The sequence below is a fragment of the Gossypium hirsutum genome, chromosome D03 (genome assembly GCF_007990345.1).
Source record: "Gossypium hirsutum isolate 1008001.06 chromosome D03, Gossypium_hirsutum_v2.1, whole genome shotgun sequence".
Lineage (NCBI taxonomy): Eukaryota > Viridiplantae > Streptophyta > Magnoliopsida > Malvales > Malvaceae > Gossypium > Gossypium hirsutum.
This window is the reverse complement of record NC_053439.1, coordinates 8,981,118-8,999,791: the sequence shown is the minus strand read 5'-3', so window position 1 is coordinate 8,999,791 and position 18,674 is coordinate 8,981,118. Positions and strand designations below refer to the sequence as shown.

The 18,674-nt window shown below is 33.9% G+C and overlaps 1 protein-coding gene across 1 annotated transcript; it reads left to right on the top strand.

Annotated features, from left to right (window-relative positions):
• Positions 1–15,775: 15,775 nt before the first annotated feature.
• Positions 15,776–17,532, top strand: LOC121215393 (uncharacterized). The gene is made up of 4 exons (XM_041089854.1): positions 15,776–15,780; positions 15,891–16,818; positions 17,020–17,236; positions 17,330–17,532. Exons 1-4 carry the CDS (start codon positions 15,776–15,778, stop codon positions 17,530–17,532), a joined length of 1,353 nt encoding a protein of 450 aa, XP_040945788.1.
• The last annotated feature ends 1,142 nt before the right edge of the window (positions 17,533–18,674 follow it).

The window sequence follows — 18,674 nt, the reverse complement described above, 5'->3', positions numbered from 1 at the left end:
CATGAAATTTGACGATGAAGTGGTTAGGTTTAATGTTTATGATGATATAAGACATCCCATTGCAATAAAAAATGTCTCTAATGTCAATGGAATGGAACCATTGAAAAACTTACATTTTGAAAAGGATAAGTTACAAGCCATGCCTTGTATGAGTGTAGATCTCAATGCTAAGCAAGACTAATAATCGATGATTAAAAAATCAATACGTGAAGCTGTCATTCGCATGAAGGCCTCAAAATTAGAGCTCAAACCATTTCAGAACATATAAGGATTCTGGTAAAGGAAAAGAAAAACTTGAACAGAGAAGCTCGAAGATGCCTCAATCCACTGATGATAGGGGAATCTGGGAAATGCTTCAAGGACAATAGGAAAAGGTTGAAACCTTTCTACAAGAATGTCCAACTGCACGAGATGGATAAATGATTTCTCAATGAGCCAAATGGATAACATTTAAGGTCGTCGAGCTAACGACGTTAAACAAAAGCGATTTTTGAGAGGCAACCCAAATTTATTTTAATTTCTTTAATTTTGAATTTCAGTAAAATTTAGACTGAAAATAAAATAAATAATAACAAGATTATTATTTAATCCATTTAATGTGTGTTTTCAAGAATGTGGCAGAGGTTGTCGATTTTTTTGGAAATCTGATACCGATCGTGGCGTGGTCACACCTTGCTCAGTACTGCCATTTATTTTCTTCTTAACCCAACACCCCAAACCCAAATAAAAAAAACACACACACACCTAACTCAATCCATTTTTCTATAAATAAACCCAAGTCTCAACAATTCTCGCCATCTTGCAAAGTAGCCATTCCCAATGTCGACAACCACATTAAATATACACGGGGAGTATACTTGACCTTTCTCTCTACTATACTTTAATTTTTATACAATATTCTTAAGGACAAGCATGGATTAAGTAGGGGGTGTTGGATTAGTAAGCATGCATGATTGATTTTCTTTTTTATGCATGTTTGTTTCTCTGTCACATGTGTTATTTCTTATGCTAGATTATTCGTTAAATTGTTTAACATTGAGCCTCTAATTCCATTGCTTAGTCAATTTAGATAGTTGGTGATTCTTGAATTAAAGTGTTAATTATCTAGTTTAATCGGCATGTGTGTTATAAATTTGATATATGTAATTAGATTTTTTCATGAAAATTGACTGTTTATAATTGCTTCGTAAGAATATTGTATTTTCTTGTAAATAAATAAGAGAAAAAAGTTAATAACAATAAATAAAAATAAAAATACTACTCCGCTAATGGCTCAAGTTATGAGTGAAGACTTCGAAAAAGTGACTGAATTTAGTAACTGGGATGAGGTGCTTGGGTTGTCATCTCATCTCACGTAGAAAGGTTCAAGTGACGAATCAAAAACTTGAAAACATTTCGCTAATCGAGCTGCCATGAGTAAGGAAAAATAGCCCATTTGGAGACATGTCAAATTGAGTAACTGGGATAAGGTGCTTAGGTTGTCATCCTAGTTCACTTGAAAAGGTTTGACTATGTCCCAAATTTACTATATAATTAATTTAGAATAAATACCTTGCAAATTTTGGTTCAAATTCAATTTAGTGAAATGATTGAATTACATGTTTAGATTTTATGGGAACATGTTGATTAAACTGAATATCTGAACGCTTATTCATTTTTCGCCTAAATTGTTTACATTGATCATGGTTATGGAAAAAGGCTTGATTTTTTTATAAGTTACTAAATAATTTCTAATGTAGGAACATATGGTATACTTGAGGACAAGCATAAGCTAAGTAGGGGGATTTGATAGCATATTTATTTTGCATATTTTACCTACTCAAATCAACTTGTTCTTTAATTAATTCCTGCTAATTGGTGAATTTTTTGTTTGAATATTGTCAGGAATGAAATTCGGATGCTTTAATGCAAAAAGCAAATATAAATGTTTTCGTTTTCCATGTTAGCTAAAATATGCAACTTGTGGTAGCTTTATGTATTTAATTGAAAGCTAAGGTAAGTTTTGTTTAACGCCTATGAACTTACTAAGCATCATATATACTTACCCTGTTGTTTTCCCTTTTTTTTTCTTGTAGATTGATACCTTGTAAAATGTGTCAAGCCAGACCAACTCGAAGCTCACAGTATCCTATCACTGAATCAGTAGCTATTTGGTCATTTTGAGTCTTGAGTTACGGCATGTAGAAACAGAGGGTGTTTTAAAGTTATTTTGATATATATATTTATAAGTTGTAGTGAATTGAAAAACATGGTATGCTATGTTTGTAACAGCCCGTTTTTCAATGGTGTCAGAATAGTGGTTTCGAGGACACAAATCCGACGTATGAGTCCGTAAATATTATTATTTAATATTTATGAATAATATATGGTGTGATGATAAATTTTTATTTAATGATTTTTGGTTAAATGGAAGAACAAATGGGTTCAAGTGGTATGACCCTATGGTCAAGTGATTTTACAAAATGAGGTATCGGGACCTCGATTCTATAAATCAAGCCGTAAATATTTTTATAAATATTTACGAAGTGTTATTAAGGTTGTATTAAAGTTTCGTCAATAAATTTTAATATTTAGATAGTTAAATAAGAAAAAGGACTAAATCGTAATAGTTGAAAAAGTCAATTGCTATTAGTTTAAAGGTGTTAACTGATTAAAGAAACATAATTGGATGACCTTAATGGATAAATTATCCATTTTTAAGATGGTGGACGGTTAAAGCTTTAAATTATTTTAAATTTATATGTTTATATGTTATTTTTATTATTAAAATAAAGAAAATAAAAGATTTAAAATATGAAAACATAATGTTTCTTCTCCATTTTTTGCTTTGTTCTTCACCGAACCTCCACAAAATTATAGTCAAGGTTCAGCTATGCTTAAATCCTTGCATGGTAAGCTATTTTTAACCCGTTTCTAGTAATTTTTATGTTTTTGAGATCATTGCAACTCGATCCAACTAATCCATGCCTTCGTTTTTGAAACTGTTAAAGATTTTGAATATTTTCATTGATGAATATTTGTGAATTTAGATGTTAAATTATGACTTTGAAGTGTTGGTTAGTATTTAAAAGTATTTTGTTAAATGATTTTTGATGAATTTGTCGATTAGGGACTAAATTATTGAAATGGTAATAGTTCAAGGACTTGAAGAGAAATTGTTACAAAAATGGGCTGAAATGGATGTTATCAGTATTTGGTTGGCATGGGTTTGCAATAAAAATGGTTAATTTGCATGTTTTAGGCTCAGGGACTAAATTGAATAAATGTAAAATGTTAGGGGCAATTTTGTAAAAATGTAAAAAATATTAAAGTGCGTAAAATGAATTGTTTTACTATCTAAATTAAAGAGATAAATGAAATTATTAATTTAGATCAAGATTGAGTGGAAAATCGAGAAAAATAGAAAATTACCAAATAGCCCCTGTACTTTGACATTTCTGCAAATTTAGCTAGGTAAGTTCGTATGGTTTAAAATATAACATTTATATGAATTGTTGAATAATTAGATGGTACGAATGATATATTTAATTGTTGTTGATGAAAGAATAATTGTGAAATGCTATTGAATTTGATGTTTGAATCGGTTTGAATGCGGGATAGAGTACTGTCAAGATATGGTGTGTTATGGAAATTGGAGTGGAGATGCTTACGGAGTTATTTATATTTATTTCCCTAGTAAATCTAGATTCAACATTTATTGCGAACTCTCGTGTTATACTCTTTGTTTGGCATGTTTCGGTTGGACTAGCTCTTATGAGCATTGGCATGTTTCGGTTAGACTAGCTCTTGTGAGCATTTGGTGTGTTTTAGAGGGATTGGTTTGTATGAGAATCTGGTGTGTTATGGTTGGATTATCAATGTGCTCGTATCTGTAAGTCATTCATCGGATTGTAAATCTCGGTAAAGTAACTTGTTTTATGATTTTGATGGATTCGTTATATATTTGAGTTTTGAATTGAATGTTACAACTCATCGGTTGAGATTATGGATGAAAGGAACACTTATGGTTGAATTTTATGTTTATACTTTGTATTATGCAAATGAAATACGTAAGAAAAGGAATGGAATGGTAAGTGACTTAATGGAAAGGTTCATAATTAGAAGAAAAGGTTGATACTTATGTAATGTTTTCTATGAAAGTTATTTATGTTCTAATTAAGTTTATATGATTGTCAATAAATTTACTAACATGTGAGTTTGATGATGCTTGAATAGGTTTATATTAAACTCTTGGTATTAGAAACGGTAAGTAAGTAAATAGATAGAAACATGATCTTATGGTAACAATGATGAATTAAATGTTAATGTTTATATATATACAGTTGACTTCATATGTATCTTGAACAAGTATGCTAACTTATGAGTTTGATGGTGTTATATAGGTTTTATTAATCCTATGGCATTGGTAAAGGTTTATACAATTTTGTAAAGTTCATTAATAAAATGAAATGTTATGTTTAAAGTTTATGCGAGCATACTAAAAATTCATTGATTATGTAGTCATCTTTCTCTTACTTTACAGATTATCGGAAGTTCAATCGGGTTAAAAGCTCGTCAGAGGTCTACCACACTATCTAGCGATTATATCGGTAGATTTTGATGTTTTAGTCAAGGTTATAATGGCATGTATAGGTGGACTTATGTCTAAATTTTAGTAATGTTTATGGCATGTAATGTTGCTTTGAATTTGTGGAATTTATGGTATTTTGATGCCTTGAGGGTTGATTTTTTTATGGCTAGGTTGATCATGTTTGTAATGACCAAATTTGGTATGTGTTGGTATGATTATAATGAGACAAGTGGTGTTATGCTTTGAGGTAGATATGAACTATTTGTAATGGTATGAATGTGGTCAAATATGGTGAGTTTATGTTGAAGTGATATAGGTCAATTTATGATTAGTTTTGAGATGGAAAATGAATTAAGTGTTGATGAATGAAATGTGTTAAGTACATGTATATGTTTAGGTAAATTGTATCTTTTCATTTAAGGTGCCTATATGGCATATTGGTTGAATGGAATTTGGTCATTTGAAATTAGTCATTTTATGCATGTTTGAAATGTTTTGATGCTGTGTTCAAATGTACAAATGATATTTGGGTGCATGTTTTTGGTGGGTGAAGGAAAAGGCTTAATTTTGGACATTTTCTTGTTCACACGACCTAAGACACGGGCGCGTGTGACACACGGTCATGTGACACGGCCGTGTGTCCCCTGTAGGTTTTAAAGGTTGCTATTTAAAAGGTTACACGGCCTGGCACACGGGTGTGTGGCTCAGCCATGTGAACCAAGTCAGAGAGTTACACAGGCACGGACACGGGCTGAGACACGACCGTGTGTCCCTATTTTGATTGTTACATGACCTGAGACACAGGCGTGTGTCTCAACTGTGTGAGTCACACGGCCTGGCCACACAACCGTGTGACCCCTATAATCCAATTTTTCTAACTTTTTCCTCAATGTTTCAAATGTTTCTGATTTAGTCTCAAATTGTTTCTAAAGTGTTTCTAGGGCCTGGAAGGCTCGATTAATGGATAGTATACATTTGTATGAATGGACTTTGCTATGTTTAATGGAATGATTGGAAATGTATGTTTTTTTATGTTACTGTTTTGCGGTAATGGTCTGTAACCTTATTCTAGCAATAGATACGGGTTAGGGGTGTTTCAATGTTACTTATGATGATGTCTAGTTGAAATGGCACATTTTAATTGAAAAGCTTGAAATGTGTATGGGTTAGAAATGGTATGAAAAGAGATGGTAAGGCATGTGAACAAGGCAAGTTGAAATGTGCTTGTGACATGTGGTTTATTTTTTGATAGCTAATTGTTATGTTTAATGTTTAAAAGCAATATATATGTATATATGTTCATAAGTGGTCATAATGTAAGGAAATGGCCTGTTCCAAAATGATTTGTCATGAGTAAGAACTAGTATATGAATGGATGTATTGTAATGGAATATTTTGTATTAGGTTGAGTTCATAAGGAATTGGTTTGACCATAAATTACTAAATGGTTTTTTATTCGCATGTCTTAGTTTGTTTTGAAGCATTTGAGTTTGGTATTTGGTATACAAATTGGTTAGTTTGTTTAGAAACTTAAAATAGGTACCAAATGGCTTAAATTTTACCAAATACAGAGTCCTCGTCCTAACGAGCATCTTTCCTCGTCGCAATGTCGACTGATAGTAAGTGACGTCATGACGTCGATTGGCTTAACATCGTGACATGACATACTGTTTTGAGTATGTTCCGACTTAGAATTGATGATGTCACGATGTTGACCTTAAACTTTTAAAACTTTACAATTTGGTCACATTTCGTGCTCAGATCAACAAAAGAGCTTTCGTAAGCTCAATTAATACTTGGTTTTGATTATTTAACCATAAATAAATATGATTGGCATTGAATTATATGTGCATGTGAATATTTTGCTGTAAATTGATTGTAGTTGCTCCAGTAACGAATGTAGCGTACTGGCGCACGAAGAGCATATCTGGCACACGAGGTGCATCCTGGCATGTGAGGTGCATCCTAGCGCATAAGCGTATCCTCTCGTACATAAACCAATCCTATGGCATGCCAACTATATTCGACACAGCTCGACAACTAATAAGGTACCAATATTCAATTCATTTACAATTTAGTACATATATAATTTCTCAATTATATTCACTATCACAATCCATTATATCATCAAATCACATATATTCCATGAAATTCAATATATTTCCACTCAATTCTATAGCACGCATCATTTTTCAAAATAATTCATGCAACTCTACATTATATTCATTTTAGTCATCTATTTCAGCAATTCATATTCAAGCTCAATCCAAGGGTTTATATTATCACTATCTACTCACCTTGACACTTTCAAATGCAATTAATATGTTTATGCAACAATCAGAATGATCCCAAATCATAATTGTACAATTTGTGGTCTTGCATCACTCGTTGACAACTCTCACTTTTCCTTTCCCTCTCAAAGGTTCCACGTCGACGTTAGCTACAAATAGTCATAAAACATAACACATTATCAATTACTAGTCAATTCACAACCAAATATCAATTTATACATATTTTTAGTAATTTAATCCCTAAATCCGAGACAAGCATAACTTTCAATCTAGAGCTTTGGATTAAAATTTGATTTCTATATATTCATTAAGGACCCTCTATTTTCTATTCCTACCAAAATTTCATAACAATTTTGTATTTTATTCTATTTGGTCCTTAATGTACGAAACCAACTAAGCTTTACAATTTAATCATTTTCTCAATCTAATTTTAAATTTTAACAATTTCACACCTAAATCATTCAATTCTTAACAATGACAACTTTCAAAAACTCTAATAGTTTCACAAATATGGGCTAGCTAAATCAAGCTCCTATGACCTCAAATCTATAAAAAAAAATTTTAAAAATGACTGGGGACTTACTTGAATTTTCTAGCCAAATTTAAACAATGGTTTTAAAGCTCCCTTCAATGGAGGATGACATAAAAAGGATGAAGATGATGATGCTTATCATCTTTTTCCATGAACTTTACATATATATACTTAAATTAATCTTAATTAAATTTATTTAATTAACGAAATTATGATTAATTAGACTTAATCTTTAATTAACTTAATATAACTATAATCAACATCACATCCCACTAAAGTTCATCTCAAGTTGGTTTATTTTCCATTTTGATCCTTTGGGTAATTGCTATCTAAGTCCCCAAGCATTTTCCTAATTAAAAATCTATAGCAGTTAAACATTTACAATTTAGTCTTTGGGCCTTGACTAACCACATTTTCAATTAAATTTCTTAACCAAATCTCAAATTCATCAATATAATAACTCCATAAATAGACTTGGTTTACGGAAACAGGGTCCCGAAACTGCATTTTTCGACAACACTAGAAACTAGGTCACTACAGAATCTCCTTAATCCACCACACTTGGAAATATTTTTCATGTTTTATTTAAGTTAGTTAGAGTTCTTAGTTTGCATTTGAGTTGGCACTTGGTTGGCATGCTTATTTATGCCCTAGTTTTAAGCTTTGATGTTTATCCTTTAGGGGCTATATATAGATGGACGGCCACCCCTTTGTTATTCACTTCACTTTTGCTTATTAATAATAATCGTTGAATTTTTTTCTTTGAGAATTCTTTTAATTTTTTTTAGAAGTTGTTTTAGCAATTTTTTAGATTGTGGGGATTATATTCAACTTCAACTTGCTAAGAACTCTTTCTTGGAAGGGAAATTAAAGCTTCTCGAAGGGGGTTGTAGAGTCAATCGAATCCAAAGCTTCTTAGGACACTATCTTTCATGCCATAACCAACTTTCCATTCTTTATTTCCTTAGTTTCTTTTGATGTTTCGATTTTCTTTATTTCTTATTCTAAATCTTTACTTGTTTAATTTCAAATCTTGTTCATCCATCAAGATCGCACAAAACGATAGGTCTGTCTTTATCTTTTCACCCGATTCTTTCTTTACAAGAAGATTGTTTTTGCTTCAATTTTAATCCTTCTAACAATTTGTTTTTGTTTCTCAATTTTAGATTTGAATTTGCATACCTTGGGGTACAAGATAGGTTTCTTTCAATTCAAGAAACTCTAGTTCTCCCTAATCTTGGACCTCCCATTAGCCGCCTCTTTCCCTTTGAAATCTTCATGTTCTTTTTTCATTTTTTTAATCCGATTTCAAAAATATTTTGCTCATTTGTTTCAGATCTGGTTCGAAATCTCCCTTATGCATCAAGATTCGTTCTAGGGTTCATCAAAAGCCCTAAATCTAGAGTTCTACTTGTTGGCCGAATATCCCTACCCCTTTCTTGATCTTTTCGTTAATTTTTGTTGTTTATTTGACTGGTTCAGTCTCTAATAAATTGTTTCGTGTTTAGCAGCCTTGTTTTGAAAAGAAAATATCAAGAATGAACTCTCATTTCAAAACTGAACCTTTTTCTTCAATATCCATCGACTTCTTTTGTTTATTCGTTCTTTCTTAGTTATTTACTTTGGTTTATTTCCTACCTTTAAATTTGATGCTGACTTGTGTGTTTTGGCGTTTCAGGTTGAGTTGAAGCACCAAGTTTCCTTTGAGCCTTTGGTCAAATTCGCAATTTGGGAACATATGATCCTATCCCATGCGTTCTACTATCACAAAGTGTAATTATATTGTAGCTTTTTATATTGTATTTGGTAGTACAAATTGTAATTATATAGTTATATATTTTAATTTTTTTTAATATTAATGACCATAAAAGTTATCAATAATTCTTGAGAAGAAAATCAAAATAAGTAACAAAATTAAAATCAAGTCATTGTTTGTTCTATGTTAGTCCAAGAAAGTAATTGACAATAGAATTACAAATAAAAATAACAAGAAAAATAAACATCATTTGCAATTTTATCTAACTACTCTAACATTTCATATTCGTTAGGTTATTCCTTCTCTAACATTTAACATATACCCATTAATATTTTGGTCCTTGACCAATTTCATGTTTAAAATAGACATTTTATCTACTAAAAAGTACTTTTTGACAGCAATGTTAAACAATCAAATTTTAAACCAAAATTTTTAAAAGCACTTTCACACCGCACTTTTTAATAACACTTTACAAATGCAATGAGAAACCAGTGGTATGTTTGATAAGTTGAAAATTTAAGTGTTGAAAAATTAGGTACTCAATTTTTACTGCAAAATTTTATAAGTACTAAATTTACATTAGAAAACTGTTTGGTAAATCAGTAAATATAAGTATTTAATATAATTATGTTGTTTAGTAAAAGTAAATATTGATTTTTAAAAGATTATTTATTTTTAATGTTAATCTTATTAATATAATATTTTATATTATTTTCAATAGTTTTAGATGAAAAATTTATAACAAAAAAGATAATTTATTTTAATTTTAATAAAATAAAATCAACTTATTATTTTTTGCATTGAATGATAAGTATTTATCTTATTCAACATTTTTTTATTAAAAAATTTATATTAAATAAAAAATTAAAATGATTATCAAACACATTTAAAATATTAAATGTTGAAATTTTTTAATGATTTACCAAGTCACCCTAAATTCTTGTTTAATATAAGTAAATATTTGAAAGATAAATTTCATAAGCAGAATTACCTTGTTTTGGGTGGTGAGTTTTTTATATTAGATGCTGGGCTAATATCTTGAACTTAATTGTGAGAGATTGTTTAGATGAGATGCAGACATCAGTGGCTTGAATACGTGATGCAATGATGTATGTTTGGAGCTCTACAAGTGGTGCTGAAAAGTTCAAAAGGTGTATTATGAAGGAACGAAGTACTTCCAAGAGTTGTATTCGTTTAGATATTTAAACGAGATGGGGTTCAACATACTTTATGCTCAAGTCTGCACTGAACTTTCAGAGGGCATTTGAGATGCTGCAAGAGGATGATCCTGAATTTCTAGAAGATCTTGATGATGGGGCTCCCACTACTGATGATAGGAATAATGCACGAATTTTGGTCAAGTTTCTAGAGGTATTCTATAACACTTGTAAGTTACTTCTAGTTTGTACTTCAAGTAAGTTTGTTCCATCTTACTGGCTTTGGAAGAATGGACCAAGAGTTCAGAGCTGCATCTTCAGTCCATGGCCTTCAAAATAAAGGAAAGATTTGATAAATATTGGGGAACTAATTTGTTGCTGTTGGTCTCAATGGCATTAGATCCACGTTGTAAGGTGAGGTTTTGTTGAACTAAAGTCTATCCTACGTTGATAGTTTGGTTAATCAGGCCATGGATGTGTTGACTCAATAAGTCCAGATGAAACTACTAAAGGCACAAGATGATAAATTTAATGAGTCCGAAAAGCTTGACTTTGGTAAACATTTCTTCACCTTGAGCTGCTGATTTCAATTATTTTAATGATCTGTTAGTTCTGCAAGTTTCTATGTAAAATGGTTTCGAAAATGAAGGAAATTCTGCTTCCTGAGAATATCATTCAATTGTAGCATTCTTGCTTGTTGATGAAGGAATTGAGATTTTTAGTAAGATAAATAGAAAGGGTATTTTAAATCAACTTTAAAGAAGCAAGAATTGTCCTTTTATCTTTCAAAGTCCAGTCTTGAATCTGAATGTACAGTATAGGGGCAGTCCTAAAGCACCTTTGTTTTATTATCAGGCAGATAACTAGTTGGAAAGATGAAGCGTCAAGGCAATAGGATGAGAGCAGCATAAATTTGGTTCAAACCAACTGAATTGTGATTCATAGTGCTGGATGACAAGGATAAAAAGAGGTAACATTTCCTTGTTTGAGCTTAATTTAAATAGACCCTACCATTTAAAGTCCAAAAGTGCTTGTAGTCCAACGGTTAGGATAATTGCCTTCCGAGTAATAGACCCGGGTACGACTCTGGCAAACGCAGTTTCTCTCTCGTTTTAACTTTGTTTTTCAACTACTGAGAATGAGAAACTGCATTTCATGTCTCTTGTATGGTTTCAGGGAATTAATTAGGCAATCATGAAGATCCATAATATCTCCATAATATCCCTGATCCTAGCAAAACATTCAGATTGTTTAGTAGTTTCTGAAAAATCCCATATTCGCCTTTGATTGTCCCATACCAACATCAGCCGTCACTTCTGCCCATATACCAAATATCAGTCTAAATGTTTCTCATTCAGAGGTTCTGGTATGGCAGTTGTGCATTTCCTCTCACCTGCTTAAGAGGGATCAAACCAAAACAATTCAACTCAAGACTGCTCCATTCCATATAAAGAGACCAAACCAATCTTTTTCAGTAAGCGGTGGCATGTGAAGTGGCAAAGGACTCCTTAGTTGTACATTTAGAAAGCATAACGGTGACAATGTTAAAGAGGTATGAGCAGATCACAAAGTTAGACTAGGATTGACTATGGATGATAGGGTCTTTATGATTCAGGAAAGGGCTTTGGCTGTTGAGTTTGTAACTGAAAATAATATATTTCAGTAGTTGAAGATGGCTCAGGATTGACTAGGATTGACTATGGATGAACTTTGAGTTTGATGGAATCACAAAATCCTTTCTTCTTTTTGCTGTGTGAGTGTTGTAATGACAGGAATAGGAAAAAAGAAATCGAAAGAAGTTTAAGGTGGGGTGTGGAGAGAATGGAGGAAGAGTTGCAAAATTAAACTTCATAAGTATAAATCTTAAATAATATTTCGTCCAGCTTTTTTAGTCCAACGGTTAGGATAATTGCCTTCCAAGCAATAGACCCGGGTTTGACTCCCGGCAAACGCAGTTTGTTATGGATTTTTTGCGATTTTCCAACTATTTAGAAACTGCATTTTATTTTTTTTTATAGAAATATTTGAACATTAAAATATTCTTTAAAAAATGAGTATGAACAAATAGAAGAGAAGTAGGAGTCCTTAGTAGCTAATTTTTCATTTTATATCCCCACCACCGCTTCAACCCGCTCTTCATTCCCTCCAAAGAAAAATATAAAATTTAGAGGGAATGAAAGCCAGGATTAGATGGATTGACTAACCATTCTTGACCGCTCAACTATTTGAGAAGTATCGTTACTATTTTGTGTAGGAAGCCATAAAACCAATCGGTGCTTAAGAAAAGGAAGAGAGACTAATGAAAAGATGGATTTGAACTTTAGCCATTTGAGAAGCTCTAATTAAATTTCAACCACTCCGAGTTTTTAGACACAAGATGTAGGGATTGACGAGAAGTTTCTTTTAATATTTTATAACTAGATTAATTTTAAATATAATTGATGATTAATTATTGTAATCGGCCCAAATGGTCCAGGCCTTACAAATAGTAAAACAACCCAATAACCCAAAATAACCCTGGCCCAAAGCAAAATTAAACAGAAAAAAAACCCTAAGCCCTAAGGAGTGCCGCAGCAAGCCCCGAATGCACCCAGCAGCCTCACGCCGCGCCCAACGCCTCCAGCAGTTCCCAAGCGCCGCACGTCACGGAATCGACCACCCCACACGCGCCGTTTGCTCCACTTTCACCTACGAATACGGACTCAAAGAGTCCGGAGGAGAAAAACAAGCAAAATATATGATTTATTTATTTTAGTTTTTTTTCCTTTTCGGCCTATAAAAGGCCATTAAATCTGTAAAATAGGGATGGGGGTATGAACGGAGAAATACACAGAGAAATTAAAAGAAATACAGATTAAACTTGTTTTTCAATGGTGATTTTTGCATTTTATTTTACAGCGTTTATTTTATTTTATTTTCGAAATTTTTCTTTTTTTTTTATTTTCATCATCATTTTTGTTTAAAATAACAAAGAAAAAGGAGAGATCTTACCCTTTTCGTCGAAGACGCCGGACCGTCGCCATATCCGTCGCAATCGGAGCGCCGGCATGGGCCGAGGGGTAGCACGAGGATGCTAGGGAATTAAACCCTAGCAGAGCACCACTGTCTTTTTTATTTTATTTTTTTCTTTCATTCGGTTTCAAATGACTTTTGAAGGGAAAAATTTTGTTTTAAATAACGTTCAAAACGACGTCGTTTCGCCCTAGTGTAACCCGCGCGGTGACCCGACCCGAAGGGGAGGATCCGCGCGCTCTGACGTCACATGGGCTATTTACGCAATTGGCCCCTCCTGTTTGCAGCGCATTTCAATTAAACTTGTTTTGTTTTTTTAGAAATTGGGCCGCACATTTTATTTTTATTTCAATTTGGCCCCTTGCTGCGCAGCGTTTTGGAAGGACGGGATAATTTCCCTTTTGGTCATCCGTTGTTACGCGCGTGTTCAAGTGGACCCTTTTATTTTAAAATTTTATTCAAAATTCGCCCATTTTTTTGTTTTTAAGTTCAATTTGGTCCATTTTAGCTATTTTTCTTATTTTTTTTATTTTTAAATATTATCATTATTATTATTATTATTATTATTATTACTATACATATACACGCATGTTTTAGATAATATATATACATATATTTTTAAAAGATTTTAAATATATATATTTTTGTACATACAAACATTCTTTTTATATACATACTTTTGTTTTCAAATTATTTTTTTTTCTGTAAATACGTATATTTGTATATTTCTATTTTATATGTACATATGCATATCTTTTATCTATACGTTTTTCTATATTTTTTAACTTTTATATACCTTATATTTTACATATATACTTATACATTTTTTGTAAATAAATACATATGCATATTTTTATATTTTTTATGCATGTATTTCTATTTGTTTTTATCTGATGTATTTCATTCCTTTTTTTTTCGTTTGCAAATGTACGTGTATAGTGTACCTGCATATATACTTGTAAATATTTATTCATATTTGTCTTAACCTAGAGCATTTGTTTTATGTTATGCCTTAACCCTTTTTAGCATTTTTTTCAAATATTTTTTTTATTTTCACAAAGTGTTTAAATGATCCTATTCTATAAACTCCAAAATGTTTGGCATTCATGATTCTCGTGAAAGATCGTGTCCTAACTTACTGGATCGCGATTATTTTTCGATGAGTTTAGAAAGCCAAGTATTTGTTTTGCAATAAGTTCAAATTTTAAATAAAAACTTATTCTCGGGAATTCAAAATGTTGGGTCCTAACTTACTGGTCATGACATTTTCTTCTCGAAATAAGAATTTTCAAAAGCAAAAGGCAATATTCGGGTATTTTGAGGATTTAAAAACATTGTGCCCTAACTCACTGGGTGTGGTGTTTTATTTCTTTGAAATACAAATGTCTTTTTATTTTAATCCATTCATGAAATAAAAGTTTCCTTTTAAAATCTTTTCAAATTTTCGACACCAAGGCATTAAAAAAAATCAATTTGGTACCAATTTTGGGCGTTACGATGGTGCTAATCCTTCCTCGTGCGTAACTGACTCCCGAACCTGTTTTCTCAAATTTCGCAGACCAAAACTATTTTTAAGGTAGGCCGATCACACGGCGACTCTAGTTTTTGTTTTTTAAGACGACAACTAAAATTTTTTTTGTTTTCAAAAAAAACGGTTTCAACAGCTTGGCGACTCCGCTGGGGACACATAGAGAGTCGAGCAATAAACTGATCATATTTGTCTTTGTGTCGAAAATCAATAGTTTTTTAAAAATTCATGAGTTCCCTTTGCACTCATTGATGTTTTATCATGGTATGTTGGTAACTTTGCATTTGCATTTTGCATTTTACCCTTAAGTGGGAGCGAGAAACTAGTCCTTCGTGAGGTTTTCACCTTCGTGCAGGGTAGTGGACCGCTTCCGGGATACATCCGTACCTATGTCTTCGTGAGATTTTCATCTCCGTGCAGCCATAGGGAAATGTGTCCCCCTAAACTGAACTCGATCCATATGAGCCTATAATGGGTGAAGATCGAGGAATCTGCTGGTTCGGGTACCCTTACTCTAGAAACTAAACCTCATATAGTGAGCTTTAGGGACTTGCCCTAGGTAGAACTATACCGAACCCTAGTAGATTCCTAAATAAGTGTTCTTGTTATTTTATGTTGGATTATATCTTTATATGTAATACTGACTTGGGTTATTTTGTTTTGATTGCATGACATCATAATTGCATGACATTTCATTATAAAGGCGTTGGTTCATATTCGGTTGCCATATAGAAAGTTTATCATGGGAAATGGGTTTCTTGATAGAGTGGAAGACAATACGGCTGTCCGGGCTTGGTCTGAGAAGAAACAACATGAAAAAGGTGATAGTTTGGCCGTGGGATACATATCAGAGTTATAGGACTTCACTCGTGTTAGCGTAGCTCAGAACAACTTGCAGAAGTTGAAGGAGATTTGAGATCAATGGGATAATGAGGTTAGGCAGTTATTCTATTTGAATTATGGGGATTTGCCTTATTTACTTGACATGAAGGTAGACAAGCGTCTGTTTCGAGCTCTTGCTTAGTTTTGGAATCCGGCCTACAGTTGCTTCACATTCGGGAAGGTTGATTTGGTGACTACGATAGAGGAGTACACAGCTTTACTTCGGTGTTCGAAGGTTCAGGTAGATAGAATTTATTCGAAAGCGGTAAATGTACCGACTTTCTTGAAGAAGCTGATAAATATAACAGGGATGAGTGAGCAGTGGGTAGCGGCTCGGATTAAGCAAAAAGGGGATAGTAGGTGTATTCCCTGGAAAAGTTTGAGGGACCTCATTTTAGCACACCTAGATGTGTGGAAGAAAGTAGACGTCTTTGCTTTGAGTATATATGGCCTAATTGTGTTTCCTAAGATTTTGGGACATATTGATGAGGCGGTCACTGATTTATTTGATCGACTTGATAAGGGAGTTACGCCAGTTCTGGTGATTTTGGCAAAAACCTTTTGGTCATTAAATGTATGTCGAAGAACGGGAGAAGGCAGATTTATTGGATGTGCGCAGCTATTACTTGGGTGGTTCCATAGCCACTTTTGGAAGGTTGATAAGGTTTCATATCAGGTCTTCTCTGAAAGTTATTCACCGTTGAAAGAGATAGTGGCTACGTTCAGGAGAGATGATATTACAGAGGAGAAATGGATGGCAATCTTTCAGAATCTGCAAGAGGAGAACGTCGAGTGGAGAGCTCCGTGGTTGCTTCCAGATGATATCCTATATTGGTGTGGGGATTTTGATTGGGTTCCATTGCTCGGGATTTGGGGAGCTGTTGGTTATGCCCCATTGCTAGTATTAAGACAATACCGGTCAAGACAGTTTGTGCCTGCCACTCAAGGACTATCTGAGTGTGGATTCTCATATAAGGATGATGGCTACAAAAGGAAGGCTCGCGAGATGGCCAATGCGTGGAATCAGACTCGCCGAATGAAGAGATTAGCCATGGGTCCAATGACAACTTCTGAATATAACGAATGGCGTGTTAGGAGGATTAATGACAACATTCCTGGGCCAAGTTCAAAAAATAGTCAGTCGATAGAGGAGCATTTGCGCGTCGTCCCTTCTGAGCTGGAAATCATAAAGTAAGACCTCGAAAGAAGGAATACAGAATTAGAGAAGAAAATAGAGCAAATGGGGGAAGAAAATGTGAATTTAAAGTTGGACATAGATGTTCAAAAGTAGGAAACCGAAGGCCTGAGAAAAGGGAAGCGCAAAGTCGAGGAAGATCTAAACAGCTTGAAGACGGATTATAAGAGACTACGTTTGTCAGTAAGAACTGCTGGGTTGGGAAAAACCTCAGAGCAGTGGCATCAAGAGGTTCAAGAAGAAAAAACCAAGGCTGGTAGATGGGAAGAAAGATTCCAAGAAGCCCAGATGCAAAATAGATCACTTGAGAAGAGTTTGTTAGAAAATTAAGATGAAAGGGATAAACTAAGGGCTAGAGTGGCCGAACTAGAGAAGATTGTTCATCAATACCGAAATCGTAATTCAGTGGTGGAACTGCAAGCAAGTTTAAGCAGAATCGAGAAAATGAAGAAAACTATAGAAGAACTAGAGGTGGCATTACAGAACGGTGAGGCCAGGATTGAGTATTTGGAGGCAAACAAATATCATCAAAGCGAACAGCTTCACTATCTCCAGAATCAGGTCAGAAGCAGGGATCGTGTTATGGGACAAGCCTTGGTTCAGATTTGAGAAGTAGCTGATCACTTACAAACTTTGGCAGTACAAGTTGACACGTTGAGCGTAAAGTATGAATTGAAGTCAGACCGGGGACGGGAGTTAGCCTCGTTGCTTCAAAAAATCAAGGTCTTAAGTATTAGGGAGAAGTCGTATTTGTAGTCTATTCTATGTAAAGAGATTTGTTTTCTAATAAAGTTTTCCAAGTGGAATTGAATCATAATTAACGCCTTTCTTGCATTCGTCTCATGCATCGCATCATATGCATTTAAAACCTTTAATTGATCCTAATTAATTAAAATTATTGCTCAGTTAACCTGGAAACCAACCAACCAATCCAACACCGATACGGCACTCGAGCAAAGATAAAGGTTATGGATCAGAGATTAGAAAAGCTCGAACAGTATCAGAAGGAGATGCAAGACCGGCTTCAGCTACAAATGCAGGAGTGGTTAGACAAGATGAAACAAGAGATGTCTGAGAAGATGCGGGAATCTCAAGAGGATATAGTGGCAAAGTTAACCCGACTGATAACTAAGGGAGGTGACAAAGGAAAGGCCCCATGGCAGATGTTGATGAGGGAAATGATGATGAACTTTTCTATCCTCCAGGTTTCACCCCTCCACATGAGCGAGCTCAAGCTGAATACCCGCGCAAATCTACTGTCACCATCATGCCTCAGCAATTTCGAGCTGGTGTTTCGAACCTCCAAACTGGGCCGGGTTTTAATCCCGAAAATAATCCTATTAACTCTGCCATTCCTGACTTTGATGAAGTGGTTGAGAAGGAAAAAGTGAAGGAGGAGTTTCCGAGACAGTTAGAGGAAAGATGCAAGTGGCTCGAGGAGAAGTTCAAGGCGATGGAAGTCACTGAAGGTTATCGAGGCATTGACGTAAAAGAGCTGAGTTTAGTGCCAGATCTAGTTCTCCCTCATAAGTTTAAGATGCCTGAATTCGAGAAGTACAATGGGACGACTTGCCCAGAGGCTCATATCACCATGTTCTGCAGGCGAATGGCTGGATACGTTAATAATGACCAGCTATTAATACATTGCTTCCAAGACAGCCTTGCAGGGGCAGCATCCAAGTGGTACAATCAGTTGAGTCGTGCCACGATTGGTTCATGGAGGGACTTGGCGCAAGCATTCATGAAACAAT

Coding starts and splice junctions, on each gene's coding strand:
- LOC121215393 (XM_041089854.1), top strand. Junction 16,819..17,019: donor CTGAATATAACGAATGGCGT/GTTAGGAGGATT, acceptor GTTCAAAAGTAG/GAAACCGAAGGCCTGAGAAA. Junction 17,237..17,329: donor AAATAGATCACTTGAGAAGA/GTTTGTTAGAAA, acceptor ATCGTAATTCAG/TGGTGGAACTGCAAGCAAGT.